Raw genomic sequence first — 20,558 nt, 5'->3', positions numbered from 1 at the left:
GCCAGTGATGTGATGTAGTATTGAACTGGTATTTATTCTACTGCTATTTATTCCCTAAGAGGATTAGACTTCATGAACGCGGTAATGAGGAGCACATTTCAGAGGCCACCACAGAAGAGGCCCTGTTCTGGCTAGCCATCCACTGAGCCTCTGGAGTGAGGTCTTGGATGAAGATCTTATTATTTGGGCAGATTTACACGGGAGCTGGCAATCTTCCAAGTATCCTGTGGTCAAGCAGCTTAGGAATTTAAAGGTACAAGTACTTTGAATTGAAGCTCTTTTAAAACTAGGCAAGGTGTGATCCTAGTAGTTGCTATCTGTCAGCAGGTTCACTGCAGCATTGCGTACTAACGGAAGCTTTTGGACTGTTTTGAAAGGCAGCCCAATGTGCAGCACATTGCAGTAATCCGGTCTAAATGTGATCAGAGCGTGGGTCCTAGTTACGAAATTGGCTCCTTGGGGAAAGGCTACAGCTGGTTCACTTTTGCTTCTTCTCTGCACGAAATGGTAACTTGGAAAGCAGCCTTGTGAGGTATGTTAGAGTCCTTGGCCAAGAAAGAACGAAAGGTTTCCTGTCCCCAAGTTGTGTCTGGTTTTTTACACACAGCTGTGATTCTTTCATCTCCCCCCGCCAAACCTATTGGTCTGAAAATCCCAGTTGAAAAGAATTTAAAAGCTTTGGTTGGTAAATCAGAGGGGTATCCTATCTCCATTCTCCTCTGCTATGCTTTGTTTTGGATCCCTTTTAGTCCTACCAGGGGACCTTTAATGTATCCAGAGAGGTGCTGGGCTTGCTGTCACTGCCTCCCCCACTTCAAATTGATTCTTCCCACTAAATACGTTGTAGAACATTAATATTATTTGAGTGTTACAATGCGTTAAATTTCCAGATTTGTGTTCCCCATAAAATGGCCATGTATGAATTGTCGTCTTACTAGGTAAGGTAAGGTAAGGTAAGGTAAGGTAATTTTATTGTTTGTGGCCAAAGGCCATTACAATCCATACAAATAAAACACTCTAGTGTGTAGACATATGTACAAATATTAAAAGATTAAAATGATCTAGGCAGATCGTTGTCTTACTAGCCAAATACAGAAATTGCAAGTACTGCAAGTCCAAAAAATGAAGTAATTGGGAACACATTTGCTCTGTTTTTGATGGTTGTAGAAAGAGTAGACTGACTTGTGATGGTGATATTGCTTGGTACATTAGGAGGAGATTGGATAGTGATGTTTGAGCCAGAGGAAGGAGAAGCCTCGGTGAAGCTTTGGCTAGCAGTAGAGCGAGCTGAGGTGATGGTGGTGGTGTTGGCCGGGCTAGCAGCAGCCGTGGGAGTGGTATTGGCAGTAACGGTGGTCAGGCTGGTCGTGGAGGGAGCAGCATTGGTGGCTGCATTGGCAGTAGCATTGGTAGTCGGTTCAGCAGTGGAGTGAGCCTCAGAGGTGATGTGGCTGGTGGCTGGGCCAGCAGTGGAAAAGGCCATGGTAGTGGTGTTGGCAGAAGCTGGGCTGGTAGTGATGGTGGTTGGGACAAGAGTGGAAGGAGCTGCAGTGGTATCATTGGTGGTAGTCGTGGTGCTCAGGCTAGCGGGCGAAGGAGCCATGGCGGTGGCATTGCCTGGGCTGGCAGCCGTGGTAGTGTTGGTGGTAGCTGGAATGGCTGTGGAAGATGTCTCGGTAGTAGCATTGGCAGCTTTGGTGGTGGCTATGCTGGTTGTAGAAGGAGCCATGATGGTGGCATTGGGTAGGCTGGCAGTGGTGTCGGTGATGGCATTGGCAGCAGCAGTGATAGTCATGTTAGCAGTGGAAGGAACTGCAGTGGTGACATTTGTGCCAGCAGTGGATGAGGCCGTGGTGGCGGCATTGGCATTGGCTGGGCCAACAATAGCAGTGGTATTGGTGGTGGCTAGGCCAGCAGTGGAAGGAGCTGCAGTGGTAGCATTGACATCAGGGATGGTGGTGAGTCCAGTAGTGGAAGGAGCTGCAGTGGTAGCATTGGCGGCAGTGATGGTGGTGGGTCTAGCAGTGGAAGGAGCTGCAGTGGTGGTATTGGTGGCAGTGATGGTAGTGGGTCCAGCAGTGGAAGGAGCTGCATTAGTTGCATTGGTGGCAGTGATGGTGGTGGGTCCAGCAGTGGAAGGAGCTGCATTGGTAGCATTGACATCAGGGATGGTGGTGAGTCCAGTAGTGGAAGGAGCTGCAGTGGTAGCATTGGCGGCAGTGATGGTGGTGGGTCTAGCAGTGGAAGGAGCTGCAGTGGTGGTATTGGTGGCAGTGATGGTAGTGGGTCCAGCAGTGGAAGGAGCTGCAGTAGTTGCATTGGTGGCAGTGATGGTGGTGGGTCCAGCAGTGGAAGGAGCTGCATTGGTAGCATTGACATCAGGGATGGTGGTGAGTCCAGCAGTGGAAGGAGCTGCAGTGGTGGCATTGGCAGCAGTGATGGTGGTGGGTCCAGCAGTGGAAGGAGCTGCAGTGGTGGCCTTGGCAGCAGTGATGGTGGTGGGTCCAGCAGTGGAAGGAGCTGCAGTAGTTGCATTGGTGGCAGTGATGGTGGTGGGTCCAGCAGTGGAAGGAGCTGCAGTAGTTGCATTGGTGGCAGTGATGGTGGTGGGTCCAGCAGTGGAAGGAGCTGCAGTAGTTGCATTGGTGGCAGTGATGGTGGTGGGTCCAGCAGTGGAAGGAGCTGCAGTAGTTGCATTGACATCAGGGATGGTGGTGGGTCCAGCAGTGGAAGGAGCTGCAGTGGTGGCCTTGGCAGTAGTGATGGTGCTCAGGCGGGCAGCAGAAGGAGCTGTGGTGGTGGCGTTGACAGTTGTGGCAGAAATCATGGTGGTCTGTGTTGGATGCTTGCAAGTAACAGAAAGAAGCAGAACACAGATGGAATTTAAATAGAACTGCATTGTTCACCTAGATGTTTGGAAATGTAGAGAAGAGAAAATAAATTAATGTATTGAATGACGCATTAATAGTGCTTATCAAGTTAAAATGTTTAACCCTTCAGATACAGTTTCTCCTGTATTTTCTTGACTGCCAAGGCAAACAATGCTTTGTATGAAATGAACGAGTCAGTGTCTGAGAGAAATCAGGTTTTTTGCTCCCAAGGAAGAGTTTAAGCCATTCAGGAGCGCTGCAAGAAATTTGGTTCTAGGCTCTGGGTAAAGAGGGCAGAAGAGAATACAACAGGGCAGGTCCTCCACAACTGGCGCTTCATAGACACATAAGTGTGAAGCGAACCGTTCTGGAGAGTAACGGTCATCAAGCAAAGCTGTTGGCTGGTTCTGGAACTGAACAAATGAAAATGCTATTTTGAGATTATGAAGGGTTAAAATAGCGCTAGGGAATTTGAATATTTCTAATAAATGCTGGAAATGTAAGAAGCATGAGGGCTCCCTCTATCATATGTGGTGGTCGTGTGAGGTAGCCAGGCAGTACTGGGGGGAAATAATAAGAGAAATGAGTGAAATTTTACAATTTCAAATTAATAAGAACCCAGAACTCCTGCTACTGAACTTGGGAATGGAGGGAATTCCAGCCCAACACAGGACGTTGATATTTTATATGACAGCAGCAGCTAGACTTTTGTATGCGCAAAAATGGAAAGTACAAGAAGTGCCAACTATTGAAGATTGGACTTACAAATTGCTGTATATGGCTGAAATGGACAAGATGACAAGAAAATTGAGAGATCTGGACTCAGGGCAGTTCAACACAGACTGGGAGAAGCTGAAACAATACCTGGAGAAGAAATGGGAGGTGGGAGGAAAACTGGGGCAGTTTGAGAACTACTGAAGTATTGAAGTAGAGGGGGGAGACTTTACCGGGGGGAGAAGAGATAAATGTGAATTAATAAGCAGTCAGATTAATAGATTGACACATATATAGATATATATAGGTTAACAAACAGAACATAGAGAAAATAATTAATTATAAGGACTAAATATAAGGAGCGATTAACTAACAATATTTTCTTTTTTTTCTGACAAGTTTTGTACCAAACTGAATGTCTGAAGATATAGATGGGTCAAATTGATTGACTACGTGAGGAGAGATATATAGAACTATTATAAAAAGATAGAATGAGTAATATATATAGAGAATAAGTCAAATTGTTTGATATAAACGAATGTATGATCTATATGGTTTATGATATATAGAAATACTTGAAATTGAAAAATTGGGATAAATTGTTTATCTAAGATAGAAACAAAGGCTTACAGTTTGGGCATATAATGTTAAAAATAGTTAAGGATGTACTGCTTAGAATAATGGAGAATATATATTTGTTTTAGATAGAGGAAGCTAATAAAAGTAAGGGAAAGGGGACAAAGGGTTGGAAAGCTGTTGGAAGTCAACAAAAAGGGGGGGGAAAGGGAGGGGGTTAGAGATGAAAAAATTGGGGAAAATTGAATGTAAATGTGGAAATAATGGATTCTAACCCAATAAAAATTTTTCAAAAAAAAAAAAGAGATTATGAAGGGTTAGTCAGATAGGATGTGGTTCCTTTTAATCAATTTAGACCTGAGGGAAAATTTGGGGCTGGAGATGTATTGTCTGCATAAGTGCATCATACTTGAACACCCAGTCCCAAATATTCGTCCCAGCCAGAGGGACACCCTGGATATTTTATTTTATTTTATTTATGTCATTTATAGTCTGCTTTTCTCACTGAGACTCAAGGCGGATTACACACTATGCGATTAGTACAATCAGTATCAAGTACATTTCAATACAATATCAAGGACATTTCATAAACAATACCATAGGGTAAATAGATAAAAGTTTAAAAGACATAGTATTAGCAAGAATCCAATGCAGAGTAGAAAAAATACTGAAGCAGAACATAATCAATTCTGGGACTGACATTAGACAACATGGAGCACTGGTGGTACATAGGAGTACATATTTAAAGCAGCAGATAGTATGTAAGGCAATATAGTGATTGACTGATATAGACAGCTCCCTTCTTCAGATACCTCTGACTCTTGAAAGCTCATACCCTGAAAATCTTGTTAGTCTGTAAGGTGCCGCTAGACTCAAATCTTGCTGTTGTACTGCAGACCAATACAACTACCCACCTAAGACTGATCTGGAATTACGGTGGTAAGTATTGTTGTAGCAAGCTACCCAGGCTGCATCTTTCTGCATCATCATGAGGCACTGCCTCTAAGATAGACTATTAGTGTAATTCCTTTGCTTTCTCCAGAATTTGAACATGACAGCATGTATGTTAGGAGCTGATTGAAGGCAAACCAAGTTCTGCCCACATCAGAGCTGCTAATTCCATGCTGTCTCTGGGCAGGGCTGGAATTCTCTTGAAAAAGAGGTGCTGGATAGATTCCAGTTTGGTGACCAGATGACCATTCCAGCCCCAAACTTTTGTACAAAAGTTGTGGGGCACCCTTATTTAAATACCAGATATTTAAAGGTGCTACACTGGTGTATTGGGCCACCTAAGTGCCACCTAAGGTCCACTTAAATTTACAAGACCTTTTTCTAAAGACCATCACTTTGGTCTTAGCATAGTTAATATAGTTAATATAGCATAGTTAATAACTGGGACCTCCTCAGTTAGTGAGCCTGAGGTGCCCAACTTTATTTAAGCGAAGATGTTGGGGTAGGCAGGCACTGGTCCATGTTTTCTATGAATTGAGTCAAAGTTAGATCTATAAAATCTATAAAAGATACGATTGGGACCCTTGGTGCTCTGTAAGGCTGGGTAGTAAAGAGGCAATAATTGGATGTATTTTGCTGTTTTCTGAAGCCTGCTTGCTCAGGATGGACAACTTGGTTGGAAGCCTCCCAGCTTGTGTAGAAGATATTCATTATACAGTTTGGAGGCTGTATCTGGCAGAACTATTTTACTTCCCCTTTTAAATACTGGAACTAAAATACTCAGTTTCCACTGTGAGGGAAAAGCAACAGTTAGGTTGATTTAAGTAAATAGCTTGGCTAAAATGGGAGGCTGGAGGGGGCATGGTAGCTACTTTAAGCCCAGCGAGGGATTTCAAAACAGGTGTGAAATTTGAGCCTGGGTGTCACACCTCAGGACATCTGCGCCCCAGGGAAGAGGGGCTGGGGCATGGGCAGTGCCCTGATCATGCCAGCAGCCTTTAGACAGGGCAGAAGGAGGCTCCCTGGGAATCAGCAAGGGCAGGGCAGGAGCAGATAGGGAAAATGAGCTACTTGAGGGCAAAGGTCTCCTTGGGAGGAAAGACCTACTCAGGAGTAGGCACAGGGCAGCAGGAATGGATCCAGGAGGAGGAGGATAAAAAGGGCCCAGCTGCAGGAGGTAAGAGGGGGAACATACCTGGCTGAGCTCTCTCGACAGGATTCCCTGAGGCTGGGAAGGCAACACTCCAGAGGCCACAGCGAGCACTGGGCCAGGCCTGGGGGAGTGGGGGGCAGGCGGGGGCTTAGCTACATCCAGTGGTAACATTGCCAAGAGAGGAGGTGGCCAGAATTAGGAGCAGGGGGAGGACCTCCCAGAGGAAGCAGGTCTAAGTATCTGGGCGAAAGCCTGTGGAACTAATGAGGGAGAAACCAGCCTGGCTTCAGGCTGATGGTTAATCTTAAAAAACTGCTGGTTGGGACTGAGCTAAGCAATAAAAAGCGCAACCTTGGTTGTTGAGGATTGACTCATCTTGAACAAGGCAAATGCTATGATATGTTCCTGGGAGTGGGGCTGGCCATGTCGGCATCGCACAGTGATTACGTGGTTCACAGCTCAACCAGTCTGCCACTATGGTGCATCTACTTTGTGTAGGGTTTTTTCATTATCTGCTCGTATTCTACCCTGCTAAAGTGGTGAAGGAACATGTTCATGCTGAGGATCCTGTCCTAGACACTGAAAGTTCCAAAATCATCAACAGAGAAAATTCTTCTTTTGCTGAACCACTGGAATAATCTGATGCATCAAGTACAGGGCGGGGGGGGGGGCTACAATAAATCTGTTAGCCTTTTAGGAACCAGGAGATGCCATTTTCAAGATACAGATAGGGCTCCTTGAATGTTTTCCCAGTGAAAGAGCTCTTCCCAGTTTAGGGTTGCCAGTCCCCAGCCTGTTCCCCTCCCCCCACTCCACCTTACTTGCAGGGGGGAAAGGTGCAGGGAATGGGCCCAGGAATCAAAAATACTCCTGGGCAAGCCTGCAGTGGGCGCACTCCCAGTGGGGCATGGTGATGTCATTTCCAGAAGTGACATCATTGTGTTGGTGCACACAGGCAAGGAGCGCCTTCCAGTTAAGCACTGAGCCCCCCCCCCCGGAGGGTAAAGGGATCTGGCAACTCTGCTGCCCATTCATCTAGAGCTTCAAGAAGATCAGTGTTCCTGGCTCTACCCGTGCCCCCAAATGGTTTTCCCCTTACCTGTCACAACTTTCATTGTAATCTAGGCAGACAAAGAACTAGCTGGCCCCCAACAATAAAAACAGCAATCAATAAAGGCTTGGAAGGGGCAGGGCGTGGGTTCCCAGCTGGAAAGACCCATATCTCCCCAGCTCCTCCCAGCCCCATGCCAAGCAAACATTGCTGAGAAACTGCAAATGTTGGCTACTGATAACCAAGCTAGGAACCTTTACCAATGCACACCTGCTAAAAAGCCCTGCCCCATACTTCTAAGGGAGGCCAATGTCATGGACCACTACCAAACTCTGATGATTATTATGCCCTTGAAATAAATTTCAAAAGCAGATGGAAGAAAAAAACCTGAGCAGGTACTATCACTTTCATAATGAGACATTTGTATCGAATTTCCTACCTCTCTTTTTTGCAGATCCTTTCCCTGGGAGAACAAATACGGCTTTTCAGCCAGCTTATTTTAGTGGGCCCAGTCTTTGAAACAGCTGGGGAAAATATCAGGGAGTTCAATTTATACCAGTGAACGATGGCGTCATAATGCTAACAAAGGGTTTGCTTCCTTGTTTGAGAAACATAATCTAAAGTAAATATCTTTTTAGAAACAAATAAAAACACATCTCATATAGGCTTGAGAGCATATAACATAAATGCTGAAGGCAATTTAACCTTCAATATTGACTGCATTCTATTTATCAACTAGGGCTGCATCATTTAATTGATTAATGCATTTCATGATTAAATACTTTTTGATAGTCTAAAAAGATTCTCTCAATCTGGCAGTCCAACAAAAAAATTATTAGTTATTTTTTATATAAGAAACTGTAAAAACTGCAGATTGCAGCAGCTATCTTGGAGGAAGTATTCCTAGAAGAAATGGGAGAAACACAAGCCCTAGAAAGTAAACTTTAAAAATTGTATCAAGAATTGAAGGTCTCCTTAAGCCTATTACAAAGCAACTAAGAGAGATTAAAGATTCATTGCACCAGGTGGTGCAGACTGGTGACACTGCAATGGAGGTGGGAATTACTCTACAGGAAGAGGTACGTGAAATACAAAACAAAGAAGAGGGGCTTGAAAACAAATGAATCGATCTTGACAATAAATTAAGAATAAATAACGTCAAGCTGAGGGACTTTGATGAAAATGAGGAAGGCACCACCAATCTCACAGCATTCCTAGCAGGTTGGCTTGCCCAAGAATTGAAGCTGGAAGAGGGAATTGCCCCCACTATAACAAATGCTTATAGGCTGGGATATGTGTGGAACCTAAAAAGGCAAAGAGATATAGTCTTAAAGTTTATGGACTACAAAACAAAGGAGAAAATTATCAAAACTGCAAGAACTAGAGGCTCTCTCTCCTTACATGATAAAAGGATCTTTGTTTACCAGGACTTGTCCACAGAGATCCTTACTAAAAGAAGAGAGTTAAAGCCAATTATTTCCAAACCGTTGGAAGCCAATATTAGATATCATTGGGCAGCTTCTACAAGACTTGTCGTATTTCATCAGGGCAAGACTTACCAAGCGCCAACTTAGACAGCGGTCTCCAAATGCTCAAAGGACTGCAGCTGGATCCCCTCCCAGAACTAACTCCCAAGATAAGCAGACTGGATAAGGACCAAACTTCACCAAAGAAGTGGAACAAGGGTCTCCATTAAGAAGGACACTTGAAGAGTGCACAGAGAATTAGTCCAAAGAGTCTGCAAGATAAGATGCGGCATATAAATTTCGTATTTTTAAGTTTTGTTTTTTCTCCAACCCTCTGAGTAGAGAAATAATGAGTCTGCAAAGATAGATACAGTATTTAAGTTTCGTTTTCCTCAACCCTCTGAGTAGGGGAAAAATTCACTCCATTTCAGTTTGTAATGGAGGCACAGGTCACAGAGGTTGTCAGGTCCTCTTTTTTCCATCTGCGGCAGACCAGGCAACTTGTCCTTTACCTCTCAACTCGTGACTTAACTACAGTGATCCAAGCAACGGTCATCTCTAGGCTAGATTACTGTAACTCGCTCTACGCGGGGCTGCCCTTCAGCCTGACCCAGAGATTACAGCTGGTACAAAATGCAGCAGCGCGTGTTATTATGAGAGTGCCAAATAAGGCGCATATAACACCGATCTTACGCGAGCTGCATTGGTTGCCAGTGGAGTACCGAATCAGATTCAAGGTTCTGGTATTGACCTATAAGGCCCTGTGTGGACTGGGCCAGTGGAGTACCAGGTCAGATTCAAGGTTCTGGTATTCACCTATAAGGCCCTGTGTGGACTGGAACCAGCATGTCTACGGGACCGTCTCTCCCCATATATTCCCCGGAGGACACTCCGATCAGGGGACAAACAGCTGTTGGTGGTCCCTGGCCCCAAGGAGGCTCACCTAGCCTTGACTAGAGGCAGGGCCTTTTAGGTCCTCACTCCCACCTGGTGGAACGCTCTGTCTGCTGAGATCAGGGCCTGGCAGGACCTACTATCCTTCCGACGGGCCTGCAAGGGAGAGTTTTTCCACCAGGCATATGGCTGAGGCTGGGCCTCCGCCAGCTTGAAAAAAGGTGTGTGTAAAATCTTAACCCTCCCTGTGAAGGCTGTCCTCCATCCTGTTTTAAATGTGTATTAATAGAAATACACTTCTGTTTTAATGATGTTTTAATGTAGATTAATTTTTATTGTATGTTAATATGTTGTTATCTGCTGTGAGCCTGCTTGTGGGGAGGGCGGAATAGAAATTTGAAATAAATAAAATAAATAATGCATTAAGCCTGGGGTGGGAGGTGGGGAGGAAATTTGAGGACCTCTGAGCCTCCTAGACAAATGGTAACCCCCCAGATACTGGGCTCTATAGCCCATTGTTAAATTTTATTTCACTCAATTTTATTTTATTTTATTTTAAGGAGTCTTATTTTAAGGAGTTTATACTCTGGTGGGGCCCTTGTTTGAGGGGGAATATGAAGGATAGCCTGAATATAATGCTTGGTTTATGTTGTTACTTCTAGTTTTACTTATATTTCTATCTCAACTTCTTGTTCTCCTTAACTAAATCTTCTTACAGCCACTGGCAAACTGTCAACAGACTGGTTGGAAAGCAAGGCCAGTCCACCTATGAGAAGAAAGCCAGGTTGTTTGACTAGGGCAGCTGAATACTTAACAAAAAATAGTTCTGTTAAGATAAAGTCACCTCAATATAAAATTATAGCAGCAGCAATAATGTGGCTATACAAGATAGCAACTTTTTACTTTTTTTGGTATGTCTCTTAAAGTTTGGTCACTCACTTGTAGGGGACTGAACAATTTAGTTAGGAACAAAAGAATTTCAACAGTGGTTTTAAAGCAATGCCCTGATACATTGGTGCTACAAGAAACCCACCTCAAAGCAAACTTAAAACAGGTATTTAAGTTGACCTGGTGGGCATCTTGGAATATCTAACTAATAATGAATACACAACCAAACGTCCCCAAGAATGGAATACTTTCAAAGGCTGGCATATCTTTGATTTTTTTCTTAGAATACTGTATAGTTGTATCACTGTAAATAGTTTGTAAATATTGTATACTACTTCATCGACATTGCTATATTAATGTTGAGACAAGAATGACATATTCAAACGTTTTAAACCTGTTTAATGTTTGTTTCTTTGTTTAATGTAAAATTGAAAAATTATTGAATATAATATAAATTAAAAATGCTGAGCTTTTGTTCTTTGAGCGTATTCTGTTAATATGTAGATTTATAGGCATCTTACAATTAATCAACTAAGATTTCTTGAATTGGGTAGTTGTCCTACATTACCTAGTTTATGGACATCCAAGATAGGCCAAACTCTCCATCAGAAATACAGGCTGCCTCTATTATTTTAATCTTCACTTTTTGAAGTGTCTGTACAAAAGTTTTCCTTAGCACAAAGTCTGGCATTTGAAATTTTGGTTTCATTGAGCTGGATCCAAAGACACGATTGCACAAGCCGATGGCACCCCTTCTTTGTACAAGGATGGAAAGATCTGCAGGTTCTGTAGATTCTCTTGCCTGTGACCCCCCCCCCCGTGCCACACCCTTATCCCATTTTTGAACCTCTCCCTGCCACAGCTGGAGAGTGAGGGGTGAGAGCCCAGATCTGCAAGCAAAACCCTGCTTGTTCATCTTCGTTCTTCTGTGCCTCCACACATGGGGACTGCGCAGGCGCAGGCCAGCCGCCGGAGAATTTTCTAGAGCTTCCATGGCTCCGAAGGGGCCGTTTGTCGCGCGCCTCAGCGACCGTTTTCCCGCCCAAACGGTCACGTGATCCTCCAGCGACCAACGGCCCCTTCCCTCAGTTCTCTTCTTGCCGCCGCTTGGAGAGAACGTGAGCTTCGTTGCTCTGTGCTTTTTTGTGCTTCGTGCTTTATTCTGACTGATTGCTTGGCTTTTGACTTCGGACTTCGTGACCTCGACTATTCTTCGGATCTCGTTTTGGACATTGTTGTGGACTCGGTAATTTGACTCGGACTGTTTTTGACCTTCCTTTCGCGTGCCCCTGAAGATGGCCTCAAAGGCTCTCTTCAAGCATTGCCTCCAATGCCACACGAAAATGGCCAAAACCGATGGCCATGAACTGTGCCTGTTCTGTTTGGGAGAGACCCATAATGTGACGGCCTGTAAAATTTGCCAGGGCTTCACCAGCAAGGCCCGGCAGGAGCGCAAGGCCCGATTGAATTCCTCCCTGTGGCAGAAGGTCATGTCCGGAGGCGCTCCGTTGCCCTCCTCCAAGGCCGGCCCAAGCCCCTCTGCCGAACGGCATTCCAGAGCTGGCTCAGTGGCCTCCGCGAGGTCGGGGTCGAAACCGCGTCCCCCGAGTACCTCGGCGTCGAGAGCGGCCTCTCCAGCGCAGGGACCGGTGCGGCCGCCCCGTAGCGCGTCATCTACCAGGTCGGATCCGAGACCAGCTTCGGAACCGAGGATCCTGGTACCGAGTCCCCGGTCGGAACCGACGGTCGGATCGGTTCCGATGAAGCCTAAGAGGTCGAAGCCGAGGTCCCCTTCGAAGGCGAGGAGCGCGTCGGTTCCGAGGTCTTCTTCGGAACCAGCGAAGAAGAGGAAGAAGACCAAGCATCATCGGTCGCCGCGTCCCGCTCCTCAGGAGGAGGTCATCGTGCTTCCTCACACGCCTTCCCCTCACCTGGGCTCCCCGGAGCCAGAGGACATCTCCGTGCAGGTGCCGGATCCGATGGCCTTCGAGACGGTGCCCGCGGAATTCTCGTCGGGGCCGGAGCCGAGCCCGCACCATCGGAGCCGACCATCGCTTGCCCTTCGGTCGCCGAGGCTGGAACCGAGCCCATCTCCTCGTCGGAGCCGTCCGTCGCCTGTCCGTCCGTCTCCACCTCTGGTCGGTCGTGAGCGGCATGGTTCCGGGGACAGTGTCCGATCAGTCCGGTCCACTGCGTCCCGGCATCGGCAGGCTTCCTACCTCCCCTCGCCATACCGTTGCCAATGGGAGGGGGCACCTGCGGGCTTCTCCGTGTTGGAACCGAGGCCTTCGACGTCGAGGTCGGCGTGGGCTCCCCCTCCGCTCCAGGTTCCGGAATCCCAGCTCGGTTCCGATGAGGAGGATGGGGAGAGCTTTGGCGGCTACCAGTCGGAGTCCTGGTCCGAACCATCGCCAGCTGAGGAGCTAGTGCCATCTGCGGACTCGCCATTCGAGGACCTCCGCATCTACGCCGATCAGATGGCAAGGATGGCCAAGGCTCTCGAGATGGACATCTCTTCGGCACTTCCCCAGACCAAGGACAAGCTCCTCAAACGTATCTATGGAGATAATCCGGCGTACGTAGGCTTCCCCATGCTCGAGGGTATTGAGGAGATTGTGGAGAAGGTGTGGCAGGTGCCCTGTGATCAACCTCCAACGTCCAAGCGCATCGAGCAGCTTTACAAGATCAAGCAGGGCACCTGGCCGGCGTTGGTGAAACACCCTCCACCTTCCTCCTTGGTCACAGAGGAGTTCAACCCCCGACGATCGGGTCACTCCTCGGTGCCTGCCGATAAAGAGGGCAAGAAGCTTGATGCCATGGGCAGGCGCCAGTACATCGTCGCTTCGCTGGGTCTGAGGATTGCCAACTACCAGACCATCATGGCAGGGTACCAGCTGTACCTCTGGGAGAAGTTGGCATCCTATACCCGGGACCTCCCTCCTGAGCAGAAGGCTGTGGTGTCCCTGCTACAGACGGAAGCTGTGAGGCTGTCTAAGCAGCAGATGAACGCTGGGAGCCACGCTGCTGACACTGCTGCTAGAGGGATGGCGTCGGCGGTGGTCCTCAGGCGCCACTCCTGGTTGCGGTCTACGGCCCTGTCCCAGGAGGTGCGTTCCAGGGTGGAGAGCATGCCCTTTGAAGGGGACTCGCTGTTCTCCAAATCGACCGACGAGACCCTGAAAAAGAAAAAAGAGGACAGGCAGACGGCGCGGTCCTTGGGTCTGGCTCCAGCGGACAAGCCCTCCTCCAGGTCACGGTACGCTCCCCGGTCCGGCCCTTACCACTACCAGGGCAGATACCAACAGCAGCGGCCGGGCTATCATCAGTATCCTGCCTACCAGCAGCGGCCTTACCCTCCCGCACAACAGCAGAGGAGGCGTCGGCCCTTCAAGCCTCGTCAGGCACAGCAACCGGCCCTGCAGAAAGACCAGCAGGGCGCCGGGAGGCAGTACTGACAGGTCGCGCCAGCCGTACCCCCGAACTTTTCGGACAGACTTAGTCCACTCCTCTCTGAGTGGGAGTCAATAACATCTGACTCATGGGTCTTAACTATTGTTGAACTGGGGTACGGGCTGGAGTTTGTTGAGCTGCCTAGATGCAGTTCACCCCTGACAGCTGTCAATAACACTATGGCCGAGCTGGATGCGGAGATCGTGTCGCTCTTGGCCAAGGGTGCTGTGGAAGAATTGCCCTATGACGACTCTGTAAAGGGTTTCTTCTCTAGGTTCTTCCTAGTCCCTAAGAAGGATGGGGGCTTACGTCCCATCTTAGATCTGAGGGGCCTTAATGCCTTCCTCAAGGTGACCAAATTCAAAATGGTAACGTTGGCGGCTGTGATCGCCTTGCTGAAACAGGGGGATTGGTTTGCGGTTCTTGACTTAAAAGACGCATACTTTCACGTGGGCATACGGAAGGAGCACAGGAAATACCTGAGCTTTGTTTACCGGCAAAGGGTTTTCCGGTATAAGGTGCTCCCCTTTGGCCTGTCCACTGCCCCACGAGTGTTCACTAAATGTGTGGCCCCTGTGGTTTCCTTCCTACGGGAAGAAGGTTGTACTATCTTTCCGTACCTCGATGACTGGCTCATCGTGGCTGACTCAGAGTCTAGGCTGGTGCAGGACATTGGCTTGGTACTTAGCACGTGCCAACGCCTGGGGCTCCTGGTGAACTTGGAGAAATCCAAACTGGTGCCCAACTGCAAGGTGTCCTACATTGGTGCACTTTTGGACTCTGTGGAGGGTAAGGCCCTGCTCCCCTTGGAGAGGGCTCGGTCCCTAAGGGGTCTAGTGTCCATGTTTAAAAGGAACCGGTTCCTGTCTGTGCGCGCTATCCAGTGCTTACTAGGGCATATGGCAGCAGCCACCTCTGTGGTGCCTTTCGCTAGGCTGCGTATGCGCCCTCTCCAGAACTGGTTTGTGCGGAGGTACGATGCTCTACTGCACCCTCCGTCCCTCAAATTCTCTATCCCGAGGGTCATCCTCTCCTCCTTGGACTGGTGGCTGTCTGCTGACAACTTGTTTAGAGGGACCCCTTTTGGGTATCAACACCATGACATCACGGTTACCACTGATGCCTCTCTGATGGGATGGGGTGCTTACTGTGGTGATGTGGCTGTGCAAGATGTCTGGTCTGACAGGGAAAAGACCCTCCATATCAATGTGCTTGAACTAAGGGCCATTCGTTTCGCACTTGTGTCTCTTACAGCACTGCTGAGAAATCGTCAGGTGTTGGTGCAGACGGACAACACGACTGCCATGTACTACGTGAATCAGCAGGGGGGCACAGTGTCCATGGCCCTGTGCCGGGAAGCCACACTCACTTGGCAGTGGGCTATCAAGAACGGCGTGTCGCTCCGTGCTATACACGTGGCTGGGTCAGACAATGCCCGGGCAGATGCCCTCAGCAGGGTCCCTTTACTGGAACACGAGTGGGAACTGAACGTAGAGTGCGTTGGGCCGATCTTCCAGATGTGGGGTCATCCAGTGATAGATGTGTTCGCCACTGCGGCGACCACCAAGGCCCACACGTTCTGTTCCAGGGCAGGGAGCGACCCCCTCTCTATTGGGGATGCCTTCCAGTTTACGTGGACGCAGGGCTTGCACTACATGTTTCCTCCGTTCCCCTTGATTCCCAGGGTCCTGTGCAAGATAGAGGAGGACGGGACGGACTGCATCCTAGTGGCCCCCTTCTGGCCACGGCAGGTTTGGTTCCCGAAGCTCCTGCGGATGTCCAAACGGACGTATGTGAGTCTGCCTCCTCGGCAAGACCTTCTCCTAAACGGGAGCCTAGTCCACCACGATCCCAAGCAGCTGCACCTAACGGCTTGGCGGATCGTTCCTCCCCGATAGGCTTTACTGACGAGGTACAAAGGGTCCTCCTGAATGCTCGTCGGCCATCCACTAGGCGCGCTTATGCGGCCAAGTGGCGCAGGTTTGAGCTCTGGGCACTTGCCAGAGGGGTGGTGCCTGACAGCAGTCCCTTGGGGGTTGTATTCGAGTATTTGTGCCACTTGCGTGGTATGGGCTTGAAGGTTTCCTCCCTCAAGGTCCACCTGGCAGCGATATCAGCTGCTCACACCCGAATTGAGGGTGCTACGGTGTTTTCTCACCCACAATCCCGCCAGTTCCTTAAGGGCATGTACAATCTTTACCCACCTGTGTCTGCGCCAGTGCCTCGGTGGTCACTGTCCTTGGTGCTCTCACATCTCATGTTGCCTCCATTTGAACCTATGGCTACATGCCCCTTGGATATGCTATCCTACAAGGTAGCATTCTTGGTGGCCGTCACGTCGGCCAGAAGGGTCAGTGAACTGTCTGCACTGCGGTCTGACCCTCCCTTTCTTGTGTTTCATCCCAACAAGGTGGTCCTGCGTCCCTGCCTTGAGTTCCTGCCCAAGGTGGTGTCCGCCTTCCACCTCTCGCAGGATATCTCACTGCCTGCATTCTTTCCTCAACCCTCCTCTAAGGGGGAAAAGGCCCTCCATACCCTAGACTTGAAGAGGGCCCTAGCCTATTACCTGGATAGGACGAAGGGATTCCGCTCCAGTCCTCACCTGTTTGTATGTTTTGGGGCCAAGGACAAGGGTAACAGGGCTTCCTCACAGACCCTGTCTAGGTGGATTGTGACGGCCATTAGCAAGGCCTATTCCCTGGCAGGGGTGGCTTGCCCGCTTCATGTCAGAGCCCACTCCACGCGGTCCCAAGCATCCTCTTCGGCACTCCTCAGGGGGGTGCCCCTGGTTAACATTTGTAAAGCAGCCACATGGTCCTCTGCAGACACCTTTGTCAGGCATTACGCCGTTGATGTCAATGCGGAGCAGGATGTATCTGTGGCCAAGGCTGTCTTACACTCTTTCTTTTCCTGAGGGAGTTTTGGTATGACTTTCTTGACGTACCTGTTGGGTACCCTTGAGTGAAAGTGTGTATATATGTACCTGGGGGTGTGTATATATGTAAATATCGAGTATTTATGTGTCCTTACACAGTATTTTTACATAGATGTATATATGCATATCTATTTATTGTTGATCTTGTTTGCTTAATAAAATTGTGTTGGACTTCACCCCCGCCTTCCTTATTGTGTGAAGCTTGGTACACTCCCATGTGTGGAGGCACAGAAGAACGAAGATGAAAACAGGGTTAACATACCTGTAACTTATGTTCATCGAGTTCTTCTGTGCTGACACACAACCCTCCCTCCTACCCCGCTGTGAACTCCAATGCACAATACTGTGTTGGCTGTAACGGAAATTGGTGTTTTTAAGGTGTTATGGCTGAAGTGTGTTGGTCAAGCGGCGGCAAGGGAGAACTGAGGGAAGGGGCCGTTGGTCGCTGTAGGATCACGTGACCGTTTGGGCGGGAAAACGGTCGCTGAGGCGCGCGACAAACGGCCCCTTCGGAGCCATGGAAGCTCTAGAAAATTCTCCGGCGGCTGGCCTGCGCCTGCGCAGTCCCCATGTGTGTCAGCACAGAAGAACTCGATGAACATAAGTTACAGGTATGTTAACCCTGTTTGGTTGTTCATTTGCTGTTTATATCGAAATAGCAAATCTGACGCCCTTATGGGTTCTGAGGACAGCTTTTAGGGACCTGTGAGCCCTGTCTGGTGAAGCTGGAAGTTATGCTTCATTCTTTGGTAGGATGGTGGGGAAGTCATAACCTGCAAAATCCATTCCCTTCTCCCTACGGTTATTCTCCTTGGGATGTGAGTAGATTACAAGTTTCAGTACCACTTCATGTGCAAAATTGTCTGCAGTTAGAAAGTTTGCATGAATTGGCTTTCTAAACGTGAGGAATTCTTGGCCTTGGTGGAAGTGAGCAAATATGGGATCCCTCACTTATGCTCTGAAGTGGCACCCTCTTAGGAGAGTGCTTCATTTAATGACATGTGCAACAGGATTGTCTAGTTTAGTGATTTCCTCTTGCTCCTTAGTGCAGAAGAGGTGAAAACGGTCTGGGAGGAGCTGCAATGGGAATTGGGCGGTGGTGACACGTAGACAAAAGTTGCTGTAATGAAGCCTGCACAGGGAAGTTGTGTTGATTACAGTTACTTTGCACAGTTGTAGGAAGGCTCAAAAAAGGGAGGGAGTTTGGAATCTGAACGTGATAACCCCTCGGGCAGTGCCACTTGCTACCTCCAGAATGCTGCTAGAGAAGAGTCACTTCATTCCAGGGCCTGCTCTAGGCGGCTCGTTCACATTCATCTTATGTACTAATAGCCAAGTGGCCCTGATTGGAGCCATGAATGGACAGGACAGATCTTCCCACACACCTGAAAAATGCTCCAGATTTGCAAAAAAATCTGAAATCTAAAGAAAGAAAAAACATGGGGGTGGGGGGTAGAAACTCAAAATGATAAAAGGAGCGTCTGTAGGTTTAACCAGATGCCCTCAGTGCCTGTTGCTTGGCAACCATAACAGTATTCCGGGCTTGGTTTCTGTCAGGAAAAAGCGGGGGGGGGGGGGCTTTCTAGGGCTGTTTGGGCCTTTGAGGGAGGCTCATTGGGGCCAGGCCCAGAAGAAACCTTTGGATGACTTAATTCCACATGAGTTGCATGACTCGCCCAGGCCCAGCTGCTTGCTACTGCTCAACACCAGCCCCCACCGCCCAAACCTACATAGTGTAGTGGTTAGATTTTCAGAGCAGGATGTGGGAGGCCCAGGTTCAGATTCTAATGCTGCTGTGGAAGCTCACAGGGTGGCTTTGATCCAGCCACACACGCTCAGCCTAACCTACCGCTAGGGTTGCCAGCCTCCAGGTGGGGCCTGGAGATCTCCTGGTATTACAACTGCTCTCCAGGCCACGGAGATCAGTTCCCCTTGAGAAAATGGCTGCTTTGGAGGGTGGACTCTATGGCATTATAACCTGCTATGAGGCTCCATCCCTCAAATAGGGTTGCCTGGTACCCCTCAACTCCCATTGGGAGGGTGGAGTCTCTGACACTTACTTTGTGTGCTGCATATGCGTGCGTGCACCCCACAGCTGGTGTGATGACATCATTTCTAGAAGTGACATCACCAAGCCCGCCGCACGTGCGCTCCCATGCTCCACACAGGGCTGATTTGGCCCGTTTGGGGCCCAGATTGGCCCCAAACAAAGCATGGGAACGCTCCTACAGGAAGCGGACAACATCACTTCCAGAAGTGATGTTGCCGCATCGGTTGAGAGCGCACGTGCAGCACGCACTCCTGAGGTGCCCCCCCCCCCGGTATCAGACAGAGACTGTGAGAGTTTGCCCCCTCCCAGCCATCGCTGGGTGATCAGCAAACGAGGAGGCAAATCCCTGGGAGTTTGCCCGCTACCGGTGGGCACCTGGGAACCCTACCTCAAATCTCCAGGTATTTCCCAAGCCAGAGTTGGCAACCCTACCTACCTCTCAGAGTTCTTGTGAGGATAATAGGGAGGCAAGGAGAACAATGCGTGCTGCTCTGGGTCCCCACTGTGGGGACAGGCAGAGTATAAATGATGGAGGAGAAACAAACGGGAAATTGTTTAATGGATCTGAAGGAGAGAAGGACAGAGAGGAAGAAGAGCCTGTGGAAGCTGCCAGGAGGTGAAAGGAGGAAATAGTGTGGGGAGGGGGACCCAGGGGAGAAAGCAATACCGCCATGCAAGTCCTTGCAGGTTCCCCCTCATACAACTGGGCCTGACTCAGTCGGCGCTACACAAGTCGTCCGGGGGGGAAGGAGAGCAGGAGGCAGGAAGAGGAGGAGACGCTGTGGGGGGCAGGGAAGGGAAAGAGGACATGGGGGAAGAGGAGAACATCCCTGTGGGTCCCCACTTGTATATCTGATTATCCACGTGGCCCCATCTGTGGAAATTAAAATTCCTGGGACTGGAGCAATGGGCAGACAAGAGACATCTTTCTACGGACCTGAGAAAAGCCGTAGGTTTTTAGAAAACTCTGAAATTTTAAAAAAAACCTCACGGGGGTTTTAAAAACTCAAAATTATAGAAACAGCATGTGTAGCTTTAAGAAACACACATCCTCAGTGGCCGTTGCGAGGCAGCCGCAGCTGTATTGCCAACCTTCAAGCCTTTGTTTCTATCAGAAAAAGGATGCGAGGGGGACATGGAAGCTCTTTTGGCCTTGGAAGGGAGACTCGTGAGGTCCAGGCCCAGAAGCAACCGCTTGGCAACTCGCAGGCCTCAGCCTGGCCCCAGCTCTTTTCAGCCTAGAATCTGAGAGACTTTGGGCCAGTCACACAATCTCAGCCTAACCTACCTCGCAGGGTTGGTGTGAGGATAAAATGGCAAGAAGGAGAATGATGTAAGCTTCTTGCCTTCCCCCCGCATTGTAGAAAAATGTGGGCTGTAAATTAAATATTTTTTTTTTAATAAAATTTTTATTGGATTAGAATCATTTATTTTCACATTACATTCAATTCCCCCATTTCCCAATTTCTAACCCCCTCCCTTTCCCCCCCTTTTTATAGACTTCCAACAGTTTTCCAACCCTTTGTCCCTTTTCCCTTACTCATTTTAATTTCATCTGTC

The 20,558-nt window shown here is 48.6% G+C and overlaps 2 protein-coding genes across 3 annotated transcripts in view; one reads left to right on the top strand and one right to left on the bottom strand.

Moving 5' to 3' along the window:
* The window catches only part of NF1 (neurofibromin 1), a 290,705-nt gene that overhangs the window by 126,893 nt on the left and 143,254 nt on the right, over nucleotides 1–20,558 (top strand). The window lies entirely within an intron of this gene.
* LOC129344463 (mucin-2-like) lies at nucleotides 884–7,826 on the bottom strand. Its single transcript, XM_055001106.1, has 2 exons — nucleotides 7,755–7,826; nucleotides 884–2,906 (listed from the first exon to the last, which is right to left on the bottom strand). Exon 2 carries the CDS (start codon nucleotides 2,897–2,899, stop codon nucleotides 1,082–1,084), a length of 1,818 nt encoding a protein of 605 aa, XP_054857081.1. The 5' UTR covers nucleotides 2,900–2,906; nucleotides 7,755–7,826; the 3' UTR covers nucleotides 884–1,081.

The sequence above is a fragment of the Eublepharis macularius genome, chromosome 17 (assembly GCF_028583425.1).
Source record: "Eublepharis macularius isolate TG4126 chromosome 17, MPM_Emac_v1.0, whole genome shotgun sequence".
Classification (NCBI taxonomy): domain Eukaryota; kingdom Metazoa; phylum Chordata; class Lepidosauria; order Squamata; family Eublepharidae; genus Eublepharis; species Eublepharis macularius.
This window is presented reverse-complemented; position numbering and strand designations above follow the sequence as displayed.